The following is a 21,971-nucleotide window of genomic DNA, read 5'->3' as shown; positions in this document are numbered from 1 at the left end:
TGCCTACCTGCTAGAGTCAGGGAAGCATCTGAAAAATGCAGACATTTACAAAGAAAATGTCTCATAAAATGCCAAATTGCTGAAAAACAACATTGAAAGCAAAAGAAATGCCTAAAGCAATGTTTCAACTTTTTAAATGAAAGTTTATAAGATACATTCATACATAACATAACAAAGAATTCATTCCTCCACCAAAGAACCACATTATGGCCCACACACATTATAAATACTGGTTGCAATTATACATCCATTTATTTCCGATACCAAATGCTTAATCTTCTTTCCCTCTTTATTTTCTTCTGCAGTTGCAGAATTCCATACAGAAGTGCTTCAGCTGTAGGTGGGCAGCCTAACATAAAAAGGAAAAACGATTATTTATCCAAAATAATCATATCAAAGGGAGTAGCTACTCTTTTGAATGAAGTTAACTTCAATGGAGATGTAACACAAGACGCAAATTTCAGATAGATGTTCTCCACCCAAATTCTTCCATTCTCCACAGTGGTTCAAACTGTGGTCCATGGACCGGTTCCAAATGCAAGTCACTAATGCTCAATGTCCAGGCCAAATCAATACAACAAGAGACATTCCACACATTTGGGTGGTGTTGTATGAGCAGATCAGCTCCTGTGTGCATGGTACACGTCAAGATAGACACAAGCAACAATAATGAAGCAATTTTTATATAAGATATTTGATAATCTTGTACAACTGTGATATTGGATTCTGTGTGGAGCCCATTTGATGCGGAAGCAGTGGTGCCTCCAGAACAAAGGAGAGAAGACATGGGTCATGGAACTTTGCATGTTCCCTCAACAACTTTGAGCAACTTTGTGATGCACTGGGTTCTACAGAGCAGTGCAGCACGTACAGGCCATCAAGTCTATGTCGGTTCCAAGAGAAATCACCTCCCTGACTGCCTGTTCTTTCCCAAGTTTTCTCCAAGTATTTATACAGTTTCCTTTGAAGACTCATTAGAACCTGTATCCATCATCACACCAAAAACAAGTTTATTTCAATCCTTATCACTGTGTAAATGTTTTCTCCAAATTACCTCTGACCCTTTTGTCAATCAACCCAAGAAGTTAAACCTGGGGCGTTTGATTAGTCACTGGAAACAGTTTCTTTTATCAAAAATGTAAACGCTTCATAACTTTGTACCACTCAAATCAATCTCCTCAGGCTTCTTGGCGGAGGGTAGCTCCAGTTTCTCTGTAATCTCTCATTTCTGAGGCGGTGATCATAAATTTCTCCCAAAGCCTCGAGGTAACCTTTACGTTCTTCTAGTGCCCGGAATCGGAAACTACAGAGAAACTGATTTATGTAGGTTTAGCAAGAATTTGGAGCATCAGTATGCTATGACTATTTATAAAGGCCAAAAATTGCAGGTTTTGATATGATACACTTTATAACTTACAGCTTTAATCAGGCAATTGCACACAACCTGGTTGTTCAGTGTATGTGATTAGCTCTGTTTTTTTGAAACTCGGTCCAGACTTTCTCAAGGGCTACTTTCTGATCTCCAGTTGCTATATTTTTATTCTCGTTTACTAGGTGATGTATAACACTGTCTTACATATTTTTATTAATTTGCAACATGTGGACTGTCATAGTAGCAAACTTAGAAGAATTCATCAATAAATTAATTAGCTCAGGTGATTTGAAGTTTTCCTGGCACCCAGTTAGTTGAGTATTATTTTGTTGATGGGCTTTAAACTGGTTTGCATCCTTTGCAGGTACCTTCAACTCACCACCACAATCGCCCCATTCCAGTCCTCAGCAACCTCCTCTTTCCCTTGTATTACACCCCCCCCCCCCACAAAGTGCTGCCACTTTTCTACACCCAACTTGCAGATTCCACTTCCCTGCGCCCTACTTGCAGTCTTCTCGTTTCAACATCTCCACATGCCACTTCCTCTTTCCTGCCCACCCACTTGTAACTTTCTCCTTCCTGGTTGTCCTTTCACCCCATTCTTTTGCAACTTCCTACCCTCTGACTCCAGTCTTTCAAACTTCTTCACCATATATCCCCCTCCAGCATCTCCCCCATCTTAGACTCACACTTCCCTGCCATCTCCCCCCTTGCATCGCATTCCCTCCTCAGTCTCCTTCCTCCCTCTGGCACAACCCTGGCAGTAGGCAAGTGATTGGGTTAAGCTGGTACCAAGCTGCGTGGACTAAATATCTGTGGAACATTGTTTTAGGAATTCACTACTGGCATCTTGTTTATTGTGATCAGCGCGAAAGTTTGTTTGTTTTATTTATCCACAAGAGTGCAGACATTGTTGGCTAAACCAACATTTATTACCCATCCCTGACTGCCATAACAGCAGTTAAGAGTCGTCAAAATTGCTGTGGGTTTGGACTCACATGTAGGCCTAACTGAGTTAGAATGGCATATTTTCTTTCTAAAAGGATATTAGTGAACCAGATAGGTTTTTTCTAACAATTGGCAACAGTTTTATGGTCATCATTTGTCTCTAAATCCCAGACTTTTCCTTCATTGAATTCAAATTCTACCATCTGCCATGGCAGGATCTGAACCTAGATCCTCAGATCATGATCTGGCTCTCTAGACTAATATTCTAATGATAATACCACAACACCATCACCCCGCTATCTTCAGTCAGCTAAAAAATATACGCTCTCCAGCACAGTTCATAGGACCAGTTGTGGTACCCGAGATTCTGAATGTAGAGGAACATTTGACATACTGTATCCAATATTTAACTAAACTATTAGCTGTTAACAAGAGACAATTTATAAAATGTGGGCATTAGTTGCAAGGCAGCATTTATTGTCTAGCCCTAAATGCTTTCAAGGAGGTGCTGGTAAACTTTCTTCTTCAATATTACCAAGTGGGTTTGTTATGCTGTTTCAGAGGGGCAGTTAAGAGTCACATTACTGTGGGTCTGGAGGCACATGTACATCAAGGTGATTAGACGACAGACTTCATTCATTGAAGGATGTTGGTGAACCAGATGCAATTTCATGACAACATGTCGGCTTGGAGGTCACTATCAATTATAGTACCTTTAAGTTACAGATGTATTTAATTCATTGAATTAACATCCCACAGCTAATATGTTGAATTTGAATTCAAGATCCAAGGCCTTGGAATTACCAGTCCTGTAACAGTCACCTATACGACCACAGCTCTGGTAAAGTGGCAATTTTGCTTTGATCACTGCACTCACCTGGGACATAAATATCTACTGGTACAATTCTGTCACAGCCCCTCACCACAGCATAGGAGTAATGGTAATAACCACCACCATTTGCGCAGCTGCAAGAACAATGCCACTATTAAAACATTAGCCTTCAATGGTCAGACTATTAAATCTGCTCTGAAAACAATAACATGCTCACCTGCCCATGGAGACTACGTAGCGAGGTTCAGGCATCTGATCATAAACCTGCACAATATAAAAGTAAAACAGAATTCAACTTTACACTGTATAATAGCTATTCCTTTATACATTTCTGGCGGCTCGATAATGACTAACATTCAGCTACAAACCCATTTTGATGGTAATTAACATTGTCCTCATGAGAAAGTATCAATAAGTTAACTTTCTTTTGTAAATATTTTTATAACATAGTTGAAATCATCCCTCCTGTTATCAGGAAGATAGAACACTATGGGCATTTAATTTTTTTAAAACTAAATTTTGAAAATTGCTAGTTAAGATTGTCTGAAAACAGCATTGGCATCCTGTGCTTGTCAAACACAAAACATTATTGATTTACAATATAAACAATTTCAGGAGAACAATTCTTCTTAATACTTTCATGGAAAATGGATGTTGCTGACTGAGCCAGCTTTTATTGTCCATCCCTAATTGCCCTGAGGAGAGCCAAGAGTCAATTGTATTCCTGTGGCCTGGAGTCCCATGGAGACCAGGCCAATAAAGATTTCCTTCCCTAATGGGCACTGGCGAGCTATTAACAACAGTGTTTTCACATGGCTGCCATTAGGCTAGCTTTTCGTTTCAAATTTATTTGAATCAAAATTTTGCCAGCTGCTGTAGTGAGATTCAAATCCATGTCCTTGGAATATTTTAAATTTAGATTTTTGTATATAATTTCACCATCCACCATGCCCACAGAACATTAGTGGAAGGGCTGGATTTCTTATACATTGACTTTACATTACGCCACTGCCTTCGTCCTCTCAAGACGACTGAAAGAGAAAAGGCTTATGCACACAGCAGGTCAATCAGCCAAGCAGTGAAATCTTTAATGGGTTACACACAACAGAAGAACAGTTCTAAAAGAGGAGACTGATCAGTAACACCAACTATTCTCACCACAGTGGGGAACCTGCTGTTCTCTGTTTTAGCTTCACAGTGCTATCCATCCCTGTTTAGAGCATTTTAATATTGTGCATTAGAAAGGAGGAAACCTGCAGAAAGCACAGCCTCAAAACCACTGGGTCACCTTTCGAAGAGCTGGAGCCATTTTGTTTGTGAGAGTACCAGCCACGATCATGACGTCTGACTGCCGAGGGCTAGCACGGAAGACGATGCCGAACCTGTCCATGTCATATCTGGGCGCTGCCATGTGCATCATTTCGACAGCACAGCAGGCAAGCCCAAAGGTCATGGGCCACAAAGAACTCTGAAAGCATTAACGAAAAATCCTTTCAAACACAAATGTTTCTCACTTCTAATCAATCATTTTCAAAATGCCTTTATACCACATACGACAAACAAAATATGGTTAAAAGGAAGTAATTACAACTGCGCCACATTAAATAAAGCTGCAAAGCAATATATTAAAACATATTATTGGTCCCAAAATGCATTCTAGTAGATAATAGCCAGATGCAGCTGTAAGTTGAAGGGACATCCCCAAACTCAATTAGTGAAACATTTAATATTTCTGTTCAATTACTTGCATAATCACATATTCAAGCCAATGCAGCCTCTTTCCAAATGCAGCACTCACCCTTCGGGCCCAATTTATCAGCTCATCTAGCTTTGTGATGACATACTCTCCTTTATTGCTGGGAAGTGAAAATTTCTTGGCAGCTACTTCAGTGCTTGTCTGTTTGGCTTGTGTTGAGCTGCAAAGCAAACAATTCCAGTCCCCATTTAGATTTTCAATGAAACCACCAAAAAAGATAGATAAATGTCAAATTTACTTTGAAGTCGGAGATATTGTTGGCAATTGGGCAGAATCAGTTGATCTGTTTAATTCTTAGAAAGGAAGGGAAAGAACGGTTTATAGAGGTAGTCATGGGCTTGATGAACTGATTGGTCTTTCCCTTTCAAGACAGGTTCAGTCTAAATCCTTAGGGCAGATGCTGCTCATGGTTCAAGTGAGACCTACCTATGAAACTTAAAGGAATTGTTTTCTTTTTCCAGTTATGCAACTAGGTGTTGTACATTTCCAGTATTTTCATCCCTGCTTTAATTACATATGCAAAAATGTTGACAAGATACAGCTTTGTTAAATGAACATTTTTAATAGAACAAATAAAACATTAATTAAATTTCAACTGCAATCTACTGACATTTCACTTGGACGTTGGTAATGGTGGATAGTTGTATCATAAGTAAGGATGCTGTGTGCTGATTTTTGGGGTGGGTTGCAATGTGGGGTGCATTCCTCTCTTGGTAAATAAGTTTGATGGGATGATTTGCATTCCTGAAATTTATTTGCCTTACTGTTGCCACATTAAAAAAAAATCAAAACTATCTTCTCTTTGCTACATTTTTAGGCTTCCCATCTCCTCCTCTATCAACTTTTTAAAATATTTTCGTCTCATTATTACCTTGTTTATTATCAATTGTGTCAATTAGTCGCCCTTGCACTCTGCAGAAGGCGCATTGTAAGATACACATCCAGAATCTCACCGAGGCATACCCGCTTTATCAGACAAACAGCAAACTGAAATGCTTTGAAGATCTGACTTTGGCTGATATTAGTGCAGGCATTTTATTTGTTACCATCGGACAGTGATGAGGTGTGAACAGCTAATTGAAACTGCTTCAAGGCAACATTTTGGCTAATTCCTAAGCCAGCCTTAAAAAGGTTTTGAATTGACTTAATTGCACATAATAGCTGGTGATTTTAACATATTATAAACCAATGCCTTTATAATTCTCTCTTATGTGAGGGGATAGCTATAATCCAGGTTTGTTTGATATTAAACATAAGTGTAGCGAGAAACTACTTTACTGAATGCACACTCTCTTACATTATTCCTACACAGTTTAATACTATTTCCACTAAAATTTAATCATTCTGACAGAGTCTTCATAACGCACTTGATAAAAGTCTTCAGAACAACATTGAGTTTACCTTTCTGCCTTTTCTGTCACTGTGGTTTGATGGAGACACCGCAGACGACCAGCAAGGATTGAACTGGGTCTGAAAAATGAGACAGCAATGAAAGAAATGCACATGGTGTTGCTTTTACTGATATTTCCCATTCAAAAATAATAATAACTTGCAATATTGCAAAACTATATCCAAAAAAAGGATCATTTGTAGTGCTGTGGAAACAAAGAAACCAGATTAGTGACAAAGCTCCAATTCTTGGCACTTAGAAATGGACGTGAGAGAAGATTCCTAAAGGAGTGCCTACTTAAAACAATTTCTGGGAATATTCAGCCAGTCAGGCAGTAACTGTGGCGAGGAGAGAAGCAGGGTTACTTTTCAGGTTGATTACCTCTAAATCAGAGGGAAAGTTGACATTTCAGGTTCTTTCTTCTCCACAGAAATTGCCCCACCTGCTGTGCTCTTACACCTTTTGTTGTTTTTATTTCAGATTTCCAATCTCCACAGTTTTTTGCTTTAATTTTCATGTGGACCTTGAAGTCTCCTAAATAGGGATGAAGATCTTTATCACAGGGAAAGCTCGAAGTTGCAGTCGCGTAACCACTATTCAAGCAAGGACCTAAAGAATGGGCTTCCATCGTCACATTGGAATAATGCGAAACACTGGAAACAATAACAACAATTCACAGCAACAACTTGAATTTTTATGATAACTCTCATGTAAAAGAAAATCTCCCAAAGTCTGTAACAAATGAGCAACATATGAATCCTTTGAGGGCGAAAAGAAGAAACTCATTTATCTAATTGCTGTTTGGAGCTCTTCCACTGCACAAAATGTCTTGTTTACCCACAAAACAAATGATAGCATTTCAAAAGTAATTAGTTATGATGGATTTTGGAACATTCTGAGCATAGGAAAGTCTATAAATATATAGAACAAATTTATTTTTGATAATTGCATTCTTGAATGTTAAATTTGTATTGAACTTGAAAGCAACATTACCGCAGTGGTAGTATGGCGTACTGACCTCTACATCGCCGAGGCCAGACGCCAACTCTCCGACACCACCTCCTACCGCCTCCTCGATCATGACCCCACACCCGAGCACCAAACCATCATCTCCAACACCATTCATGACCTCATCACCTCAGGGGACCTCCCACCCACAGCCTCCAACCTCATTGTTCCCCAACCCCGCACGGCCCGTTTCTATCTCCTTCCCAAAATCCACAAACCTGCCTGCCCTGGTCGACCCATCGTCTCAGCCTGCTCCTGCCCCACCGAACTCATCTCCACCTATCTGGACTCCATTTTCTCCCCTTTGGTCCAGGAACACCCCACCTATGCCCGTGACACCACCCAAGCCCTCCACCTCCTCCAGGACTTCCAATTCCCTGGCCCCCAACACCTCATATTCACCATGGACGTCCAGTCCCTGTACACCTGCATTCCGCATGGAGATGGCCTCAAGGCCCTCCGCTTCTTCCTGTCCCGCAGGCCCGACCAGGCCCCCTCCACCGACACTCTCATCCGCCTAGCGGAACTCGTCCTCACACTCAACAACTTCTCTTTTGACTCCTCCCACTTCCTACAGACTAAGGGGGTGGCCATGGGCACCCGCATGGGCCCCAGCTATGCCTGCCTCTTTGTAGGTTACGTGGAACAGTCCATCTTCCGCACCTACACAGGCCCCAAACCCCACCTCTTCCTCCGGTACATTGATGACTGTATCGGCGCCGCCTCTTGCTCCCCAGAGGAGCTCGAACAGTTCATCCACTTCACCAACACCTTCCACCCCAACCTTCAGTTCACCTGGGCCATCTCCAGCACATCCCTCACCTTCCTGGACCTCTCAGTCTCCATCTCAGGCAAACAGCTTGTAACTGATGTCCATTACAAGCCCACCGACTCCCACAGCTACCTAGAATACACCTCCTCCCACCCACCCTCCTGCAAAAATTCCATCCCCTATTCCCAATTCCTCCGCCTCCGCCGCATCTGCTCCCACGATAAGACATTCCACTCCCGCACATCCCAGATGTCCAAGTTCTTTAAGGACCGCAACTTCCCCCCCACGGTGATTGAGAACGCCCTTGACCGCGTCTCCCGCATTTCCCGCGACACATCCCTCACACCCCGCCCCCGCCACAACCGCCCCAAGAGGATCCCCCTCGTTCTCACACACCACCCTACCAACCTCCGGACACAACGCATTATCCTCCGACACTTCCGCCATTTACAATCCGACCCCACCACCCAAGACATTTTTCCATCCCCATCCCTGTCTGCTTTCCGGAGAGACCACTCTCTCCGTGACTCCCTTGTTCGCTCCACACTGCCCTCCAACCCCACCACACCCGGCACCTTCCCCTGCAACCGCAGGAAATGCTACACTTGTCCCCACACCTCCTCCCTCACCCCCATCCCAGGCCCCAAGATGACATTCCACATTAAGCAGAGGTTCACCTGCACATCTGCCAATGTGGTATACTGCATCCACTGTACCCGGTGCGGCTTTCTCTACATTGGGGAAACCAAGCGGAGGCTTGGGGACCGCTTTGCAGAACACCTCCGCTCAGTTCGCAACAAACAACTGCACCTCCCAGTCGCAAACCATTTCCACTCCCCCTCCCATTCTCTTGATGACATGTCCATCATGGGCCTCCTGCACTGCCACCATGATGCCACCCGAAGGTTGCAGGAACAGCAACTCATATTCCGCCTGGGAACCCTGCAGCCATATGGTATCAATGTGGACTTCACCAGTTTCAAAATCTCCCCTTCCCCCACTGCATCCCTCAACCAGCCCAGTTCATCCCCTCCCCCCACTGCACCACACAACCAGCCCAGCTCTTCCCCCCCACCCACTGCATCCCAAAACCAGTCCAACCTGTCTCTGCCTCCCTAACCGGTTCTTCCTCTCACCCATCCCTTCCTCCCACCCCAAGCCGCACCCCCAGCTACCTACTAACCTCATCCCACCTCCTTGACCTGTCCGTCTTCCCTGGACTGACCTATCCCCTCCCTACCTACACCCTCTCCACCTATCTTCTTTACTCTCCATCTTCGGTCCGCCTCCCCCTCTCTCCCTATTTATTCCAGTTCCCTCCCCCCATCCCCCTCTCTGATGAAGGGTCTAGGCCCGAAACGTCAGCTTTTGTGCTCCTGAGATGCTGCTTGGCCTGCTGTGTTCATCCAGCCTCACATTTTATTATCTTGGAATCTCCAGCATCTGCAGTTCCCATTATCTCAGCAACATTACAGATTTCTGCTCTGGGGGAACTCCCTGACTAAATAAAAGGTATAGGTATTGTTGAAATAGCCTGAGGTCTGAAGCAACAGGTCCTATAAAGGAGGCCACATTAAAAATGTTCCCCGTCTGGCTGGAAAACCTGAGACGTCTTAAAATCCTGAAGTGCAATTGTCCAAAGCAAACTAATAAACTTGAAGCCAATGACTCATATTATGCCAACTGATCTTTCTATTGTTTAAAAATCTATGAAACATTCTCACGAACTAAATATGTACTTCTGAGTACCACTTCATGCTTCATTTTGCTGCCTGAAGGAATGATTTTGTCAACATCTTAAGAACAGGGCCAAAAGATGAACTTGTACAATGGAAGTTGACAGTAACAGATAGTGCATGAATAGAGTATTTCATCTGTTTGAACATACTTGTTAAACCTTTTAAGTGTTGGGCACAAAAGTTAACAAGCAGCAAAAGACCTAAGGGTTTTCATCAATTTTGATCTTTGAAAGTATTAATACTTTCATTCAAATATTCCTAGTTTTGGAAATCAAAACAGGAAACACTGGAATTATTCAACAGGTTTGGCAGCAAAATGGGGGCTGAGAAACAGTCAACATTCTGATTTCCTTTTATAAAACTGTTCCAACTTTCACAGCTTTGAGGCACAATTTTGATCTTTAAAAAAAATACTGTAGTAGTTCTAATACCTTACTCAAGCACTCCATTCTGAATGTTATTTGACTATTATCATCCTCACCAAATTACCTGTAATCCTGTTTCTCTGACATAGGAAAAGTAAAGGATCAAATGAAAGCAAATGACAGCACAATTGTCTTGTGGGACATTTTTAGAATAGTTAATACCCACACCCATTCTATACATTTTTTTCACAAGTAGGAAAGCAAAATCAAAACCATTCGAAGGATAGCAAGATATGGACCTAGGATATTAACTTTTTCTCCCCGCTTTCATACGTTGACTAAGAGCATAAACTTCCAGCATTTTTTGTTTATTCCAAATTTCCAACAGTCATCTCTAGATCAAAAAGAAATTTAGCTAGTCGGTCCATTTAAAAATTGAGCATTTTGCTCATGCTGGGGTTTAATGTGGTTAATCCTGTTATTTTCCAATCCATCCCAGCTCAGGAAGCTGGATTCACCAGTCTTTCAGTCCAAAGATAGCTTTTGCAGAGTAATGATAATAAAATGTGAGGCTGGATGAACACAGCAGGCCAAGCAGCATCTCAGCTTTTGTGCTCCTGAGATGCTGCTTGGCCTGCTGTGTTCATCCAGCCTCACATTTTATTATCTTGGAATCTCCAGCATCTGCAATTCCCATTATCTCTTTCGCAGAGTAATGTTGAGGTTTAAAGGCTGACCTGGAAACAACGGATACGAATCCACCAAGACGCAAAACTGCAAGATCAAAATAAAAAAGACAGAAAAACTGAGCAATGTTCTGAAAATGAAACACTTCAATCTATTAAAAACATTAATGTTTATATCTTACTATATAATTTTAATTGGCTGGTAATGAACTCAATTATCCTTATTAACTCTGAGAACATTGGTGGTTGGGTAGGAAGAGATACAGTGGACAAGTAATCCAGTGAGTATTTGAAACAGGAGTCAGAGCCCCTTGACCTTGCTCTGCCAGCCAACAAAATCATGGCTGATCTGCCCCATTTCTCAATTCCTCTTTCACACCAATTTATCATTGCCTTCAATTTCTCAATACTTCAAAAACTGCCACCTCTTTAAATGGTGTGATATTTTAATTATTCCACAACTTCAGTACCCTGTAAAAGAAACAAAAACTTCCCACTTCAGTTTTAAATGTCTGTTCCCTTATTCTGTAACTAAGTCCCCTAGTTCAAGGCTCCCCATGAGAAGAAACATCTGAAAATTTACTATGTCAAGTCCCCTTAGACTTTTTTGTGCCCAACAAACTGAGGCACAAGAACAACAAGTGGGACAGAACACCACTGCTTCACCAGAGGTGCACTAACAATGTCACCTAGCAAGGTGGCAAAACATCTGCAACTAAACACACCAGATTGGCAATCAAGTCTACAACCTGTTGTGTCTAGCATCCTCAGTCACTGCTCAAATACATACAACTCATGACGTGTTCCAGTAACTTGTTATTTAAACTGCAACACAGCCAACTTGCTTTAAAAAAAACTATCATTTCCCCAAGAGATAAAGGTGTAGAGCTGGATGAACACAGCAGGCCTAGCAGCATCAGAGGAGCAGGAAAGCTGACGTTTCGGGTCTGGGCCCTTCTTCAGGCCCATCTTCCCATTTCTGAAGAAGGGTCTAGACTGAAACGTCAGCTTTCCTGCTCCTGATGCTGCTTGGCCTGCTGTGTTCATCCAGCTCTACACCTTGTTGTCTCAGATTCTCCAGCATCGGCAGTTTCCACTGTCTCTGAATCATTCCCCCCAAACTTTTTTAGTTCACACCCTAAAAACTAAAAAGTGGCCTTCACACCTGTCTAAACTTCTATTGAGAAAATAAACTTAGAAATTATGTACTTTTAATAAATGCACTGGATGTGGGATTCGCCAGCTAGGTCTGCATTTATTGTCCGTCCCAGTTGCCCTCAAGAAGCTGACCCAGACAGCCGAAGCTTAATCTTCAATGAAAGATAGCAGAAAGCTAGGGATGCACAAAAAGCTAGTATTGGTCTAACATGGTTTAAGGCGGCTGCGGAACTGAAGGAGGTTATAGAGATGAGAGAAAATAAGAGATTTAGGCCATGGAAGGCTTTAAACATAAACACTATGATGGAGTACCAGAAACCAACAAATCACACTGACAATGTGTGACGAAGGGTCTAGGCCCGAAACGTCAGCTTTTGTGCTCCCGAGATGCTGCTTGGCCTGCTGTGTTCATCCAGCCTCACATTTTATTGTCGCGGAGCTGGAGGAACAGGTTAAGTTGTTTAATAGTTGAAGCGTAACCTGTAAACCGAGAGCACCGTCAAGGAGGAAAGGTCAGGGCCGGGAGCTTGGACAGGTTTATGTCCTTGTGACTGCAGTGAGAAAGCTAACACTCTCTAACTTCCCTAACACACAAACTATAAACACCTCCCCCCACCCCCTGCTCTCTGCGCCGAGAACAAGAAAATATAAACCCCGCCAAACCGACTACACAACAACGCACTCACCTCCCAGTGTTGCCATCTTGGCCGGAAGCTGGTGCAACCCCGAAATGGGTCCTTCCACTGGAGCCTTACTGGGAAGGTCCGGCGTAAGGAGCAATGAAAGGCCCCCTTATAAATGGCTCTGAACAACATAAACAGGATCACGATATTCTAAATCGTTTTCCTTTGTCATCCCGCAAATAACATAATTCTTTTTTGTAAACAGCCGGAAACAAAACAATTCGGCCGTCCCTGGGTGGGCTCGAACCACCAACCTTTCGGTTAACAGCCGAACGCGCTAACCGATTGCGCCACAGAGACCACCTGAAACGGAAACTTCTGGAAAGGTCTAATAAGGGTACGGACAGCGGTAAGATGGCAGCAAGAAGGTACATGCGCAGAATTAGATATAAAAAACAAAACCCCATGTTTGAGACAATGTCAAAGGTCAAACCAGGTCACACCAGGTTTAATTGAAAGCACAACATTTCTGAGCCCCACTCCTTCTTGAGGTGCTAGTTTAAAAACAGAGAGCGGTTTAATGAAGTGTCGAACACCCCACAAACACCATATCAACCAATCAGACGGACATTCGGTGCCGTACACTTGGATCCTCCAGCAGGGCTCGGTGCTGTGGCGCCGAAATAGCTCAGTTGGGAGAGCGTTAGACTGAAGATCTAAAGGTCCCTGGTTCGATCCCGGGTTTCGGCAACTTTTTTTTCTAACGCAAAACACGTTCCCAGTTTAAAAGTGCACGTGGCACTCCCAATATTTTCCATCTTGTGCATTCATTTCAATTCATTTTATTTCATGTAACAGTCACGCCAGCGAGTGCGGACGTTTATCGATTGGGTTTGTTGTCAACTGTTCAATGCAGGGATCACAGAGGCTTTTTTTCTGATGGGTTGTGGACATTATGTTGCCCATCCCCAACTGAATGTCTTACCAGAGGGCAGTAAAGAAACCACCACATTATGACACATTCTGGATTACCAACGTAACAAGCAAATCATTCATCCCAAGCAGTCCCAATCTCCTCCTCATTGTATCTTTCTACTCCCTTAAGACCTAAAGGTTATCTAGCTTCACCTTAACTGCATCTACCTGCAATTTGGTTCAACCACTCCCACAAGGAGCTCTACATTTAATTAACTACAGGTAGATCAGAGGGTCTAATGGTCCTTATCTATTCCTCAATCAATATCCATAAAATTAGTGATTATTAGATGATTATTTTGCTGATGTATCTGCAGTACACAAATTGGCCGTTGTTCTTCCTACATGACAACGATGGCTAAACTTTGAAAGTAATTAATTGGCTATAAAACACATTGACATATCCTGCGTTAATGAAAAAGCATTACATAAATGCAGCTCCTTCTTCAGTGGAGGCAAAATCTCTGAAATCAAATAAGAACAAATTGGGTACAGCCATGTTGAGCAAGATGGAAGAATTCAGGGTCACTTGTCATCATCTTGTCCTGACAGACATGAATGCAAGTCTCTTCCTTATGCACATTACTGAAATAAGCACGATCTAACTACAGGGTTTAAAAAATGTTTTTCTTCTCCCTAAGTCTCATAGAGGCTTCTTGCAAGCTAATGAATTGGGTAAGCGGCTCTCAGCCCTTCCATCACTTTGTTTTGAAGTCAAATAGTCATTCTTTTGATTTTCACCGGTATATTTCTACATCAGAAGGCCTTAGGTAGTGTTGTAGAACAGACAATAGGGGTTCGGGTACATAATTCTTTGAAGCTTGTATCACATATAGACAGGGTATTAAAAATTGTATCTAGCATTCTTGCTTTCATTACTCAGTTCTTTGAGTATAAGAGTTGGGAAATCATGTTGAGGTTGTACAGGACGTTGGTGAGGCCTCTTCTGGAATACTGTGTCCAGTTCTAGGTGCTCAGTTATAGGAAGGATACTATTAAGCTAGAGAGTGTTTAGAAGAGATTTACCTGGATGTTGCTGGGTATGGAAGGTTTGAATTTTAAAGAAAGACTTGATAAGTTGCAACCTTTTTTCACTGGAGTATAGGAGGTTCTGAGGAAGGGTCACCAGACCCAAAACGTTAACTCTGTTTTCTCCTCAACAGATGCTGCCAGACCTGCTGAGCTTTTCCAGCAACTTTGTTCTTGTTCCTGATTTACAGCATCCGCAGTTCTTTTGGTTTTTATAGGAGGTTGAGAGGTGACTTTATATAAAACAATGAGGATTATGTACAGGGTTAATGGTAGTTGTTTTTCCCAAGGATGGGAGATTTCAAGACTAGGAAGCACGTTTTTAAGGTGACTGAAGAGAGATTTAAAAAAGACATGAGGGCGATTTTGTTTTACACAGGGTTGTTCACGTATGGGATGAACCTCCTTAAGAAGTGGTGGATGTCAGTACAACGACAATGTTTAAAACACATTTGGATATGTACATGTACAGGAAAGGTTTGGAGGGATACGTGCCTGGAGCAGGCAGGTGGGACTCGTTTAGTTTGCGATTATGTTTGGCATGGACTGGTTGACTGAAGGGTCTGTTTCTGAGCTGTATGACTCTATGACTGCCCCTGAACCTCAGCAGCATTTAGTAGTGAAAACAGAGTGCTGGAGAAACGCAGGAGGTCTGGCAGTAGTACTTTGAGGATGCAATATTGCACCATTGCCTTTAGTCTCCCTATGAAATTATGCTCTAGCATTCACACTATCATAATTGTATTAGCTTCAAATAACTTGTTCAGCATTCATGAATTCCCTCTATTGCCGTTAGCTCACTTAACTCAGTAACTTCTTTATTAAGTTTTTGGACACCCTTTCTAATCCCTCATCTTTCAGCTGTCAGTCCTGCCCTGAAACATTTTTCGTATAATAAAATTATGCTGTAATATAAAGTGATGGAGCATAGAAGGAGGTCATTTAGCTCACTGTGTCTGAGCCAACTCTTTCAAAGAACAATAATCAAATTCTCCTGCTTTTTCTCCAAAGCCCAGCATCTATTCCCCTTTTTCCAATATTTATCCAATTTCTTTTTTAAAGTTACTATTGAATCTGCCTTGGCCATACTTTCAGACAGTGCCATCAATAATATCATACATAAAATATTATTCCCTCTTTCGGTAAGCAACATAGGAATAAGAGTAAGCCATTCAACCACTTGATCTTGCTCTACAATCTAGGTCACAACTTATCATCCACCTCACTAACATCTTCCCACACTCTCTCTATATCCCACGATGTTATTCGCAGGTAGGAATCTATCAAGTTTTTGGTTTCCTTGCCAATTAATTTAATCTACGCCCTCTGCACCCTCCTATCACTGGAAATAGTTTCTCCTTATTTATTCCTATCAAAATCCTTTTAAATCTCCCCTTAACCTTCTCTGCTTTTAAAGAGATGGAGTTCAGTTTCTCTAGTTTCTTCATTACCCTAAATTCTTTAAGCTTGGCACAATTAGATAAATCACGTCTTCATCCTCTAACGTCTTGAAATCCTTCCCAAACAGCATGCTCAGAGTTGTCAACACAGCTGAGGTCTAAATAGTGCTTTATACATTTTCAGCGAAATCTTGCCTTTTTTGCTCCAAATGTCCATTGATAAAGCCAAGCGTTTCATTTGTATTTTTATCAACCTTCTCAAAGTTTGTGCCACCCACATAGCTTGTGTTCACACCCCAAAATCTCTCGATCCTTACACCTACCTTGAAATTGTATCCATTAGATTTTATTGCTTTGTTTCATTAGTCTCACCAAAAGTCAACAACTCCACACTAATTTCATCTGGTACATGCCTGTCCATTTTACCAAACCATGTCCTCTTGAGATGTGTTATTATCTTATTTTTTAAACAGTTTAGTATGTTTGAGTTTTGTTTCAGGGGAAGAGGAGACCTACTGAGCTATACAAGACTGTTCTGCCACTCAATGAGATTAGGGCCGATTTTTAATCTGACTCCATTTATCCATAATTTTAAAGATTGCAGACATGAATTTATGCTCTGTGTTAGCGTTAATGATCCCAAAAGAACAGTGGTCTTAATATCAACCTTTGGTAGAATCCACTTATATACTTCCATGCAATCTGGGAAACAATTCTGTAAGGTGGCTAATCTGCAAAATACTTGACATAATACCTTTGCCTTCTGCCTGACTTTGTGTTGCCTAAGCAAGGTTTGATTGATTTGCTTAAAATAAGCCTTTTCCTTATTTCACTAATATCTACTTTATTGCTCATATTAATGTCATAACTGAAATAATTTTATAAATACAGATCTGAAGATGTGTCACAAGGGGGTCAAAACATTATCTCTGTTTATCTCTCTACAGATGTTACCGGACCTGCTTTGTTTCTCCAGCATTGTGTTTTATAAAGTTTCCAACATCTGCACTATTTTGCTCTGACAAGCACAGTGTATGGTTCTGGTTTGCATTCAGTAACTTGCTGATTTTAGGTGGTTCAAAACACCCCTAGATCCCTGGCTCTGACAGCAGACTTATTTAGGGAATGTGAAATGAAGGCGGCAGCAGACCAGTGTTTCAGGTCAAAATAATCTCTTCTTTTATTTACATACAGGGAAAAAAATAGATAAGTATAAGACAAGAAAATAAAGGTAACTGCACAAAGTGAAATTAACATGATTACTGGTACAGAGGACAGTAATTAAATATACCATTAAATTAAACACAGATGAAACACCTAAACAGCAGATGTAATCACTGAAAATTTAATTTAGGCTTCCTACCCTTGGGGTTCTCTGTACCTTCATGATCTGCCTTCCCCTCTCAAACTCTGAAACTTGAGATTTTAAGTGATTTTGGAGTAAAGCTGGCTGCTGAGATTCTTGCCATTGGTTCAGAACAGGCCCAGGTCTGCAAGCTCGCTTGGGTTAGCTCCCCCCTTCTCAGATACCCTTTGTTGTGATGATGCCCTTTGGTTGGCTTTCCAATTCAGCTTCTCTGTTTGGCCTCTGTGCGCTTTGGTTCCAAAGCTGTCTGTGCAGAAGTTTTAGTTGAACAGGTCAGATTAGGGCTGGCAGTTATAGAGACTGTTTGTCCTGTTATCTCCCCTCAAATGTGTGTTGTCCATTGTGTTTCTGGTGTTTCCTTCTGAAGTCGTTTGGTTTTTCTGATAGTTAAGAATATGTCTAACCAGATTTTGATTGAAGCTGAACATTCAGTATCTTCTGGACTCCACACTGTCCGTGCTAAGTAGCCCAAGATGTATAAGTTAGTTCTAGGCTAGAGTGTTAGGTTTGGTTGATTGCTCTCTTCGAGCAGAGGTGTAAATTGGAATTCCAGGCTAAACAATGGCTCCAGGTAGCCATCTCTGTATCTGTCCCCACAGCTCAGCCCAACCATCCCCTTTGCTTTTAAAAGTTTTGACAAGTCCGGGGTCTCATCCAGTACTTTAGACAATGTGGATTTTTGCTCAACCCTACAACAGTTGCCTGAGCAATGTAAACCTTTCAACCAAATAAGCAGGTCCCGTAACAAATAGTGAAGTCTTGTATTATATCAAAAACCATAAAGCAGAGAGGAAAAGTAAAATATGTCATGAGGGTGAGCAGTATTAGTAGGAAATCAGGTTGTTAAAAGAATATCTTGCTGAAGAAACAATTTGCAACATGGAGGGATAGCTTTAATGTGAAAGGACTGAGAACATTTTATGTGCATGGCTAACTCATTGACCAAGTACCATACCATAAGAAATAGGAACAGGAGTTGGATATTTGACCCCTTGAACCTGCTTAACAATTCAGAATCTGACATTCCTCAGATCCATTTTCCTGCCCTTTCCCTGTAACCCTTGATTTCACAACACACTTGTAAAAGTGTACATATGAATTTGTGATAGGTTGCAGGAGGTATGGTTAAGAGGGCTGCAGCATTGGAAGGTCACTTCCCTGTATGTTCACATGTAGAGGAGATAGAAGCAGAAATCCCAAGAGACTGAAAGCCAGTGCCTTTCCCTATCCAGAACTAATATGGGAAGTATACAACCTGACTTAGACTAATTCATTGTCTAAGTTTATTGTATGTGCAAGCTCGTTCTGACTTTGCCTCAATAAAGTGACTTTATTACTGAATTTTCCCTGTCAAGTCTGATCCTGAAAGAAAATAGAAAATTATAGAGAAACTCAGGAGGTCTGGCAGCATATGTGGAGAGAAAGTGGAGTTAACATTGAGTTCAATGATACTTCTTCAGTCCAACTCTGTACTGGTAAAGGGGATGAACCATTATCACACTGCCCCACACTTTGCTATCTTGGAATCAATATGGATTTCACCAGCTTCAAAATCTCCCCTCGCCCCACTGCATCCCAAAACCTGCCCAGCTCATCCCCACCTCACTAACCTGTTCTTCCTCTCATCTATCCCCTCCTCCCACCTCCATTTCCTATCTACTAACCTCACCCCACCCCCTTGACCTGTCCGTCCTCCCCAGACTGACCTATCCCCTCCCTACCTCCCAACCCATACTCTCTTCTCCACCTATCTTCTCCTTTATCCATCTTCAGTCCGCCTCCCTGTCTCTCTCTCATTTATTTCAGAATCCTCTCCCCATCCTCCTTTTCTGATGAAGGGTCTAGGCCCAAAATGTCAGCTTTTGTGCTCCAAGATGCTGCTTGGCCTACTGTGTTCATCCAGCCCCACACTTTGTTATCTTGAACCAATATCCAATTACTTTTGCTTTTTTGATTCTTTATGATGTCAAATCCTTTCTGATTATCCATATTAATAGAGCCTACACTTGCCTCTTCATTATTTCATCAAATTATTCAATCCATAATAGATACATGCTGGGTTAATAAACAAAATCCAAAGTTTTCTAAGTTCAATTTTCTTTCTTGGACTGATGTCTCAGATTCCCAGCTACTGACAACTTTAGGCTGAACAGGGGTTTAACATGTGCAATTGTCTGCTAACTGCCAATGTAATACATTTATTTAAAAAGTGAAGGAGTCAAGAAACAGATAACTACAGGCCAGTTAGTTTCACAAATATTTTTAGGTAATTGTTGAGTATCTATTATAGAAGGGTGTAAATGTATTTAAAAATACATAAGGATCCAGCAGTGCCAGTAAAGCTTCAAGAATATGGGAAGGACTTCTCACATCTCCAGAGGTAGAGGCTAGGGAGTATTTTTTAAAAATTTTAACAAGAGTCTATAATACTTCTACAATAACTGAATATCAAATACAAGCTATTTGGAACATCATCTACTACTGAATGAATCAAACAGATCTCTCCAACATTGTTTTGCAGCTTCAGATAATGGATGCCATTTTTGTTCCAACCTGGAACACACTTTCAATATTGTTATACTGTGCTATCCCTTCAGCGACTTTAAGTGATGAGGTTGCAATGTATACAAACACCATCAGGTTTCAGCAGATGCCAATCACAACCCTGAAAGAAAAGGAGCTTAATCTTCAATTTAGATGCATTTTCCAGGGATATCGATACCACAATCCCATTGAGATATGCTCTATGGCCTACTTCTGCTCCTACATCACAGTGTCTTATAATTGTCTTTTTGGACCATGTTTATATCCAAGAAGAATTACAAGATTGTAGCCAAGGCTTTTCTAATTTTTAAGCACTACAAACTTTTAAGTGCGGGGAGTCCAAGCGGAGGCTTGGAGACCGGGTTGTGGAACACCTACACTCGGTTCGCGACAAACAACTGCACCTGCCAGCCATGAACCATTTCAACACCCTCTCCCACTCCTTGGACGACATGCCCAGCCTCAGCCTCCTCCAGTGCCACAACCATGCCACCCAAAGGTTGCAGGAGCAGCAACTCATATTCCGTTTGGGAACCCTGCAGCCCAATGGTATCAATGTGGACTTCACAAGCTTCAAAATCTCCCCGAATCCAACCGCATCCCAAAACCAGCCCAGCTTGTCCCCGCCTTCCTAACTTGTCCATCCTTTCTCCCACCTATCCACTCCTCCCACCTCAGCCCCCACGCCCCTGACCTGTCAGTCTTCCCTTGACTGACCTACCCCCATCCTAACTCCCTACCAACACTCACCTTTGCTGGCTCCAACCCACCTCCTTGACCTATCTGTCTCCTCTCCACCTATCTGCTCCTTTATCCATCTTCCATCTACCTCCACCTCTGTCTCTGTTGATTTCAGAATCCCCTTTCCCTCCCCCATTTCTGAAGAAGGGTCCAGACCCAAAACGTCAGCTTTTCTGCTCCTCTGGTGCTGCTTGGCCTGCTGTGTTCGTCCAGCTCTACACCTTGCTATCTCAAACTTTTAAGTGCCTTCTCTATTTATATCCTCCTAGAATACCCAAGAATCTCTACACTGTGGGAACAGTTTGGAACATTTGGAACACTGCGGGAACATTTGGCCCAACAAGTCCAAATTGACTCTCAGAAGAGAAACCCACCCAGACTCTCACCCACCCCCCCTGCTCCTGCAACCCTGCATTTCTCATGGCTAATCCATATAACCAACACATCCCTGGACACTGTTGGCAAGTTAGCAATGGTCATCCAACTAACCTGCACATCTTTGGATTGGAGCACCTGGAGAAAACGCACGCAGACACTGGGAGAATGTGCAAACTCCACACAGACAGTCAGAGGCTAGGTCCCTGGTGCTGTGAGGCAGCCGTTCTAACCACTGAGCCAATGTGCCACCCCTCTAATTTCTGTACTACTGCTAGCCTCCCAGTAGGTCCAGGATGTATTTTTCAATCAATGCCTAATCAGAACCATAAGCTGCCATTCCAACACCTTTAATCAGGATGCCACACCTTTCCACTTCCCCCTCTCATTAATATTTCACTGGGACTGTTCTCTCTGGGAAACCCCAGTCCAGCCCTCCACTCAACGTCTCCCCACAGCAGCTCCATGTGCAATTGCAGACAGCCACCCATTTACCCCCTCCCTTGTCACTTTCCAAGGATCCAGACATCTTCCAGGTGAACCAGCAATTTACCTGCACTTCAATCTAGTCTACTGCATTTGCTGCTTACAATGCAGTATTTTCTACTTTACAAAGATGAAGAGCAAAGGTGGGTTCGTTAGGGACCCTGAAACCTTTGAGACTCAATATTGAAGTTCAATAACTTAGAACCTGACCACCTTTTTCCTATAGCCATCCTCACACACAGGCCTTGACATACCCATGTGTTGGTTTCAGCACAATCAACTTGTTTTAACTCACCAAAGGCCCCATTATAAGCTTTTCTTTCTCCTTGACATACCATCATCCATCTCTATCTCTCTAACAGCTGTTCTCTCTCTCTCTCTCTCTCTCTCTCTGGAACTCTCTCAA

At 42.2% G+C, this 21,971-nt stretch overlaps 1 protein-coding gene and 2 non-coding genes across 3 annotated transcripts; 1 reads left to right on the top strand and 2 right to left on the bottom strand.

Moving 5' to 3' along the window:
* Positions 1 to 122: 122 nt before the first annotated feature.
* ndufs7 (NADH:ubiquinone oxidoreductase core subunit S7) lies at positions 123 to 13,001 on the bottom strand. Its single transcript, XM_048559724.2, has 8 exons — positions 12,713 to 13,001; positions 10,920 to 10,956; positions 6,310 to 6,378; positions 4,951 to 5,068; positions 4,441 to 4,620; positions 3,370 to 3,416; positions 3,198 to 3,286; positions 123 to 349 (listed from the first exon to the last, which is right to left on the bottom strand). The coding sequence occupies exons 1-8, from the start codon at positions 12,726 to 12,728 to the stop codon at positions 252 to 254; spliced, it is 654 nt and encodes a 217-aa protein (XP_048415681.1). The 5' UTR covers positions 12,729 to 13,001; the 3' UTR covers positions 123 to 251.
* trnan-guu (transfer RNA asparagine (anticodon GUU)) lies at positions 12,936 to 13,009 on the bottom strand. The gene has a single exon. It is a non-coding gene; the product is annotated as a tRNA-Asn (tRNA).
* Positions 13,010 to 13,326: 317 nt separating this feature from the next.
* trnaf-gaa (transfer RNA phenylalanine (anticodon GAA)) lies at positions 13,327 to 13,399 on the top strand. The gene has a single exon. It is a non-coding gene; the product is annotated as a tRNA-Phe (tRNA).
* The last annotated feature ends 8,572 nt before the right edge of the window (positions 13,400 to 21,971 follow it).

The sequence above is a fragment of the Stegostoma tigrinum genome, chromosome 30 (assembly GCF_030684315.1).
Source record: "Stegostoma tigrinum isolate sSteTig4 chromosome 30, sSteTig4.hap1, whole genome shotgun sequence".
NCBI lineage: Eukaryota > Metazoa > Chordata > Chondrichthyes > Orectolobiformes > Stegostomatidae > Stegostoma > Stegostoma tigrinum.
This window is presented reverse-complemented; position numbering and strand designations above follow the sequence as displayed.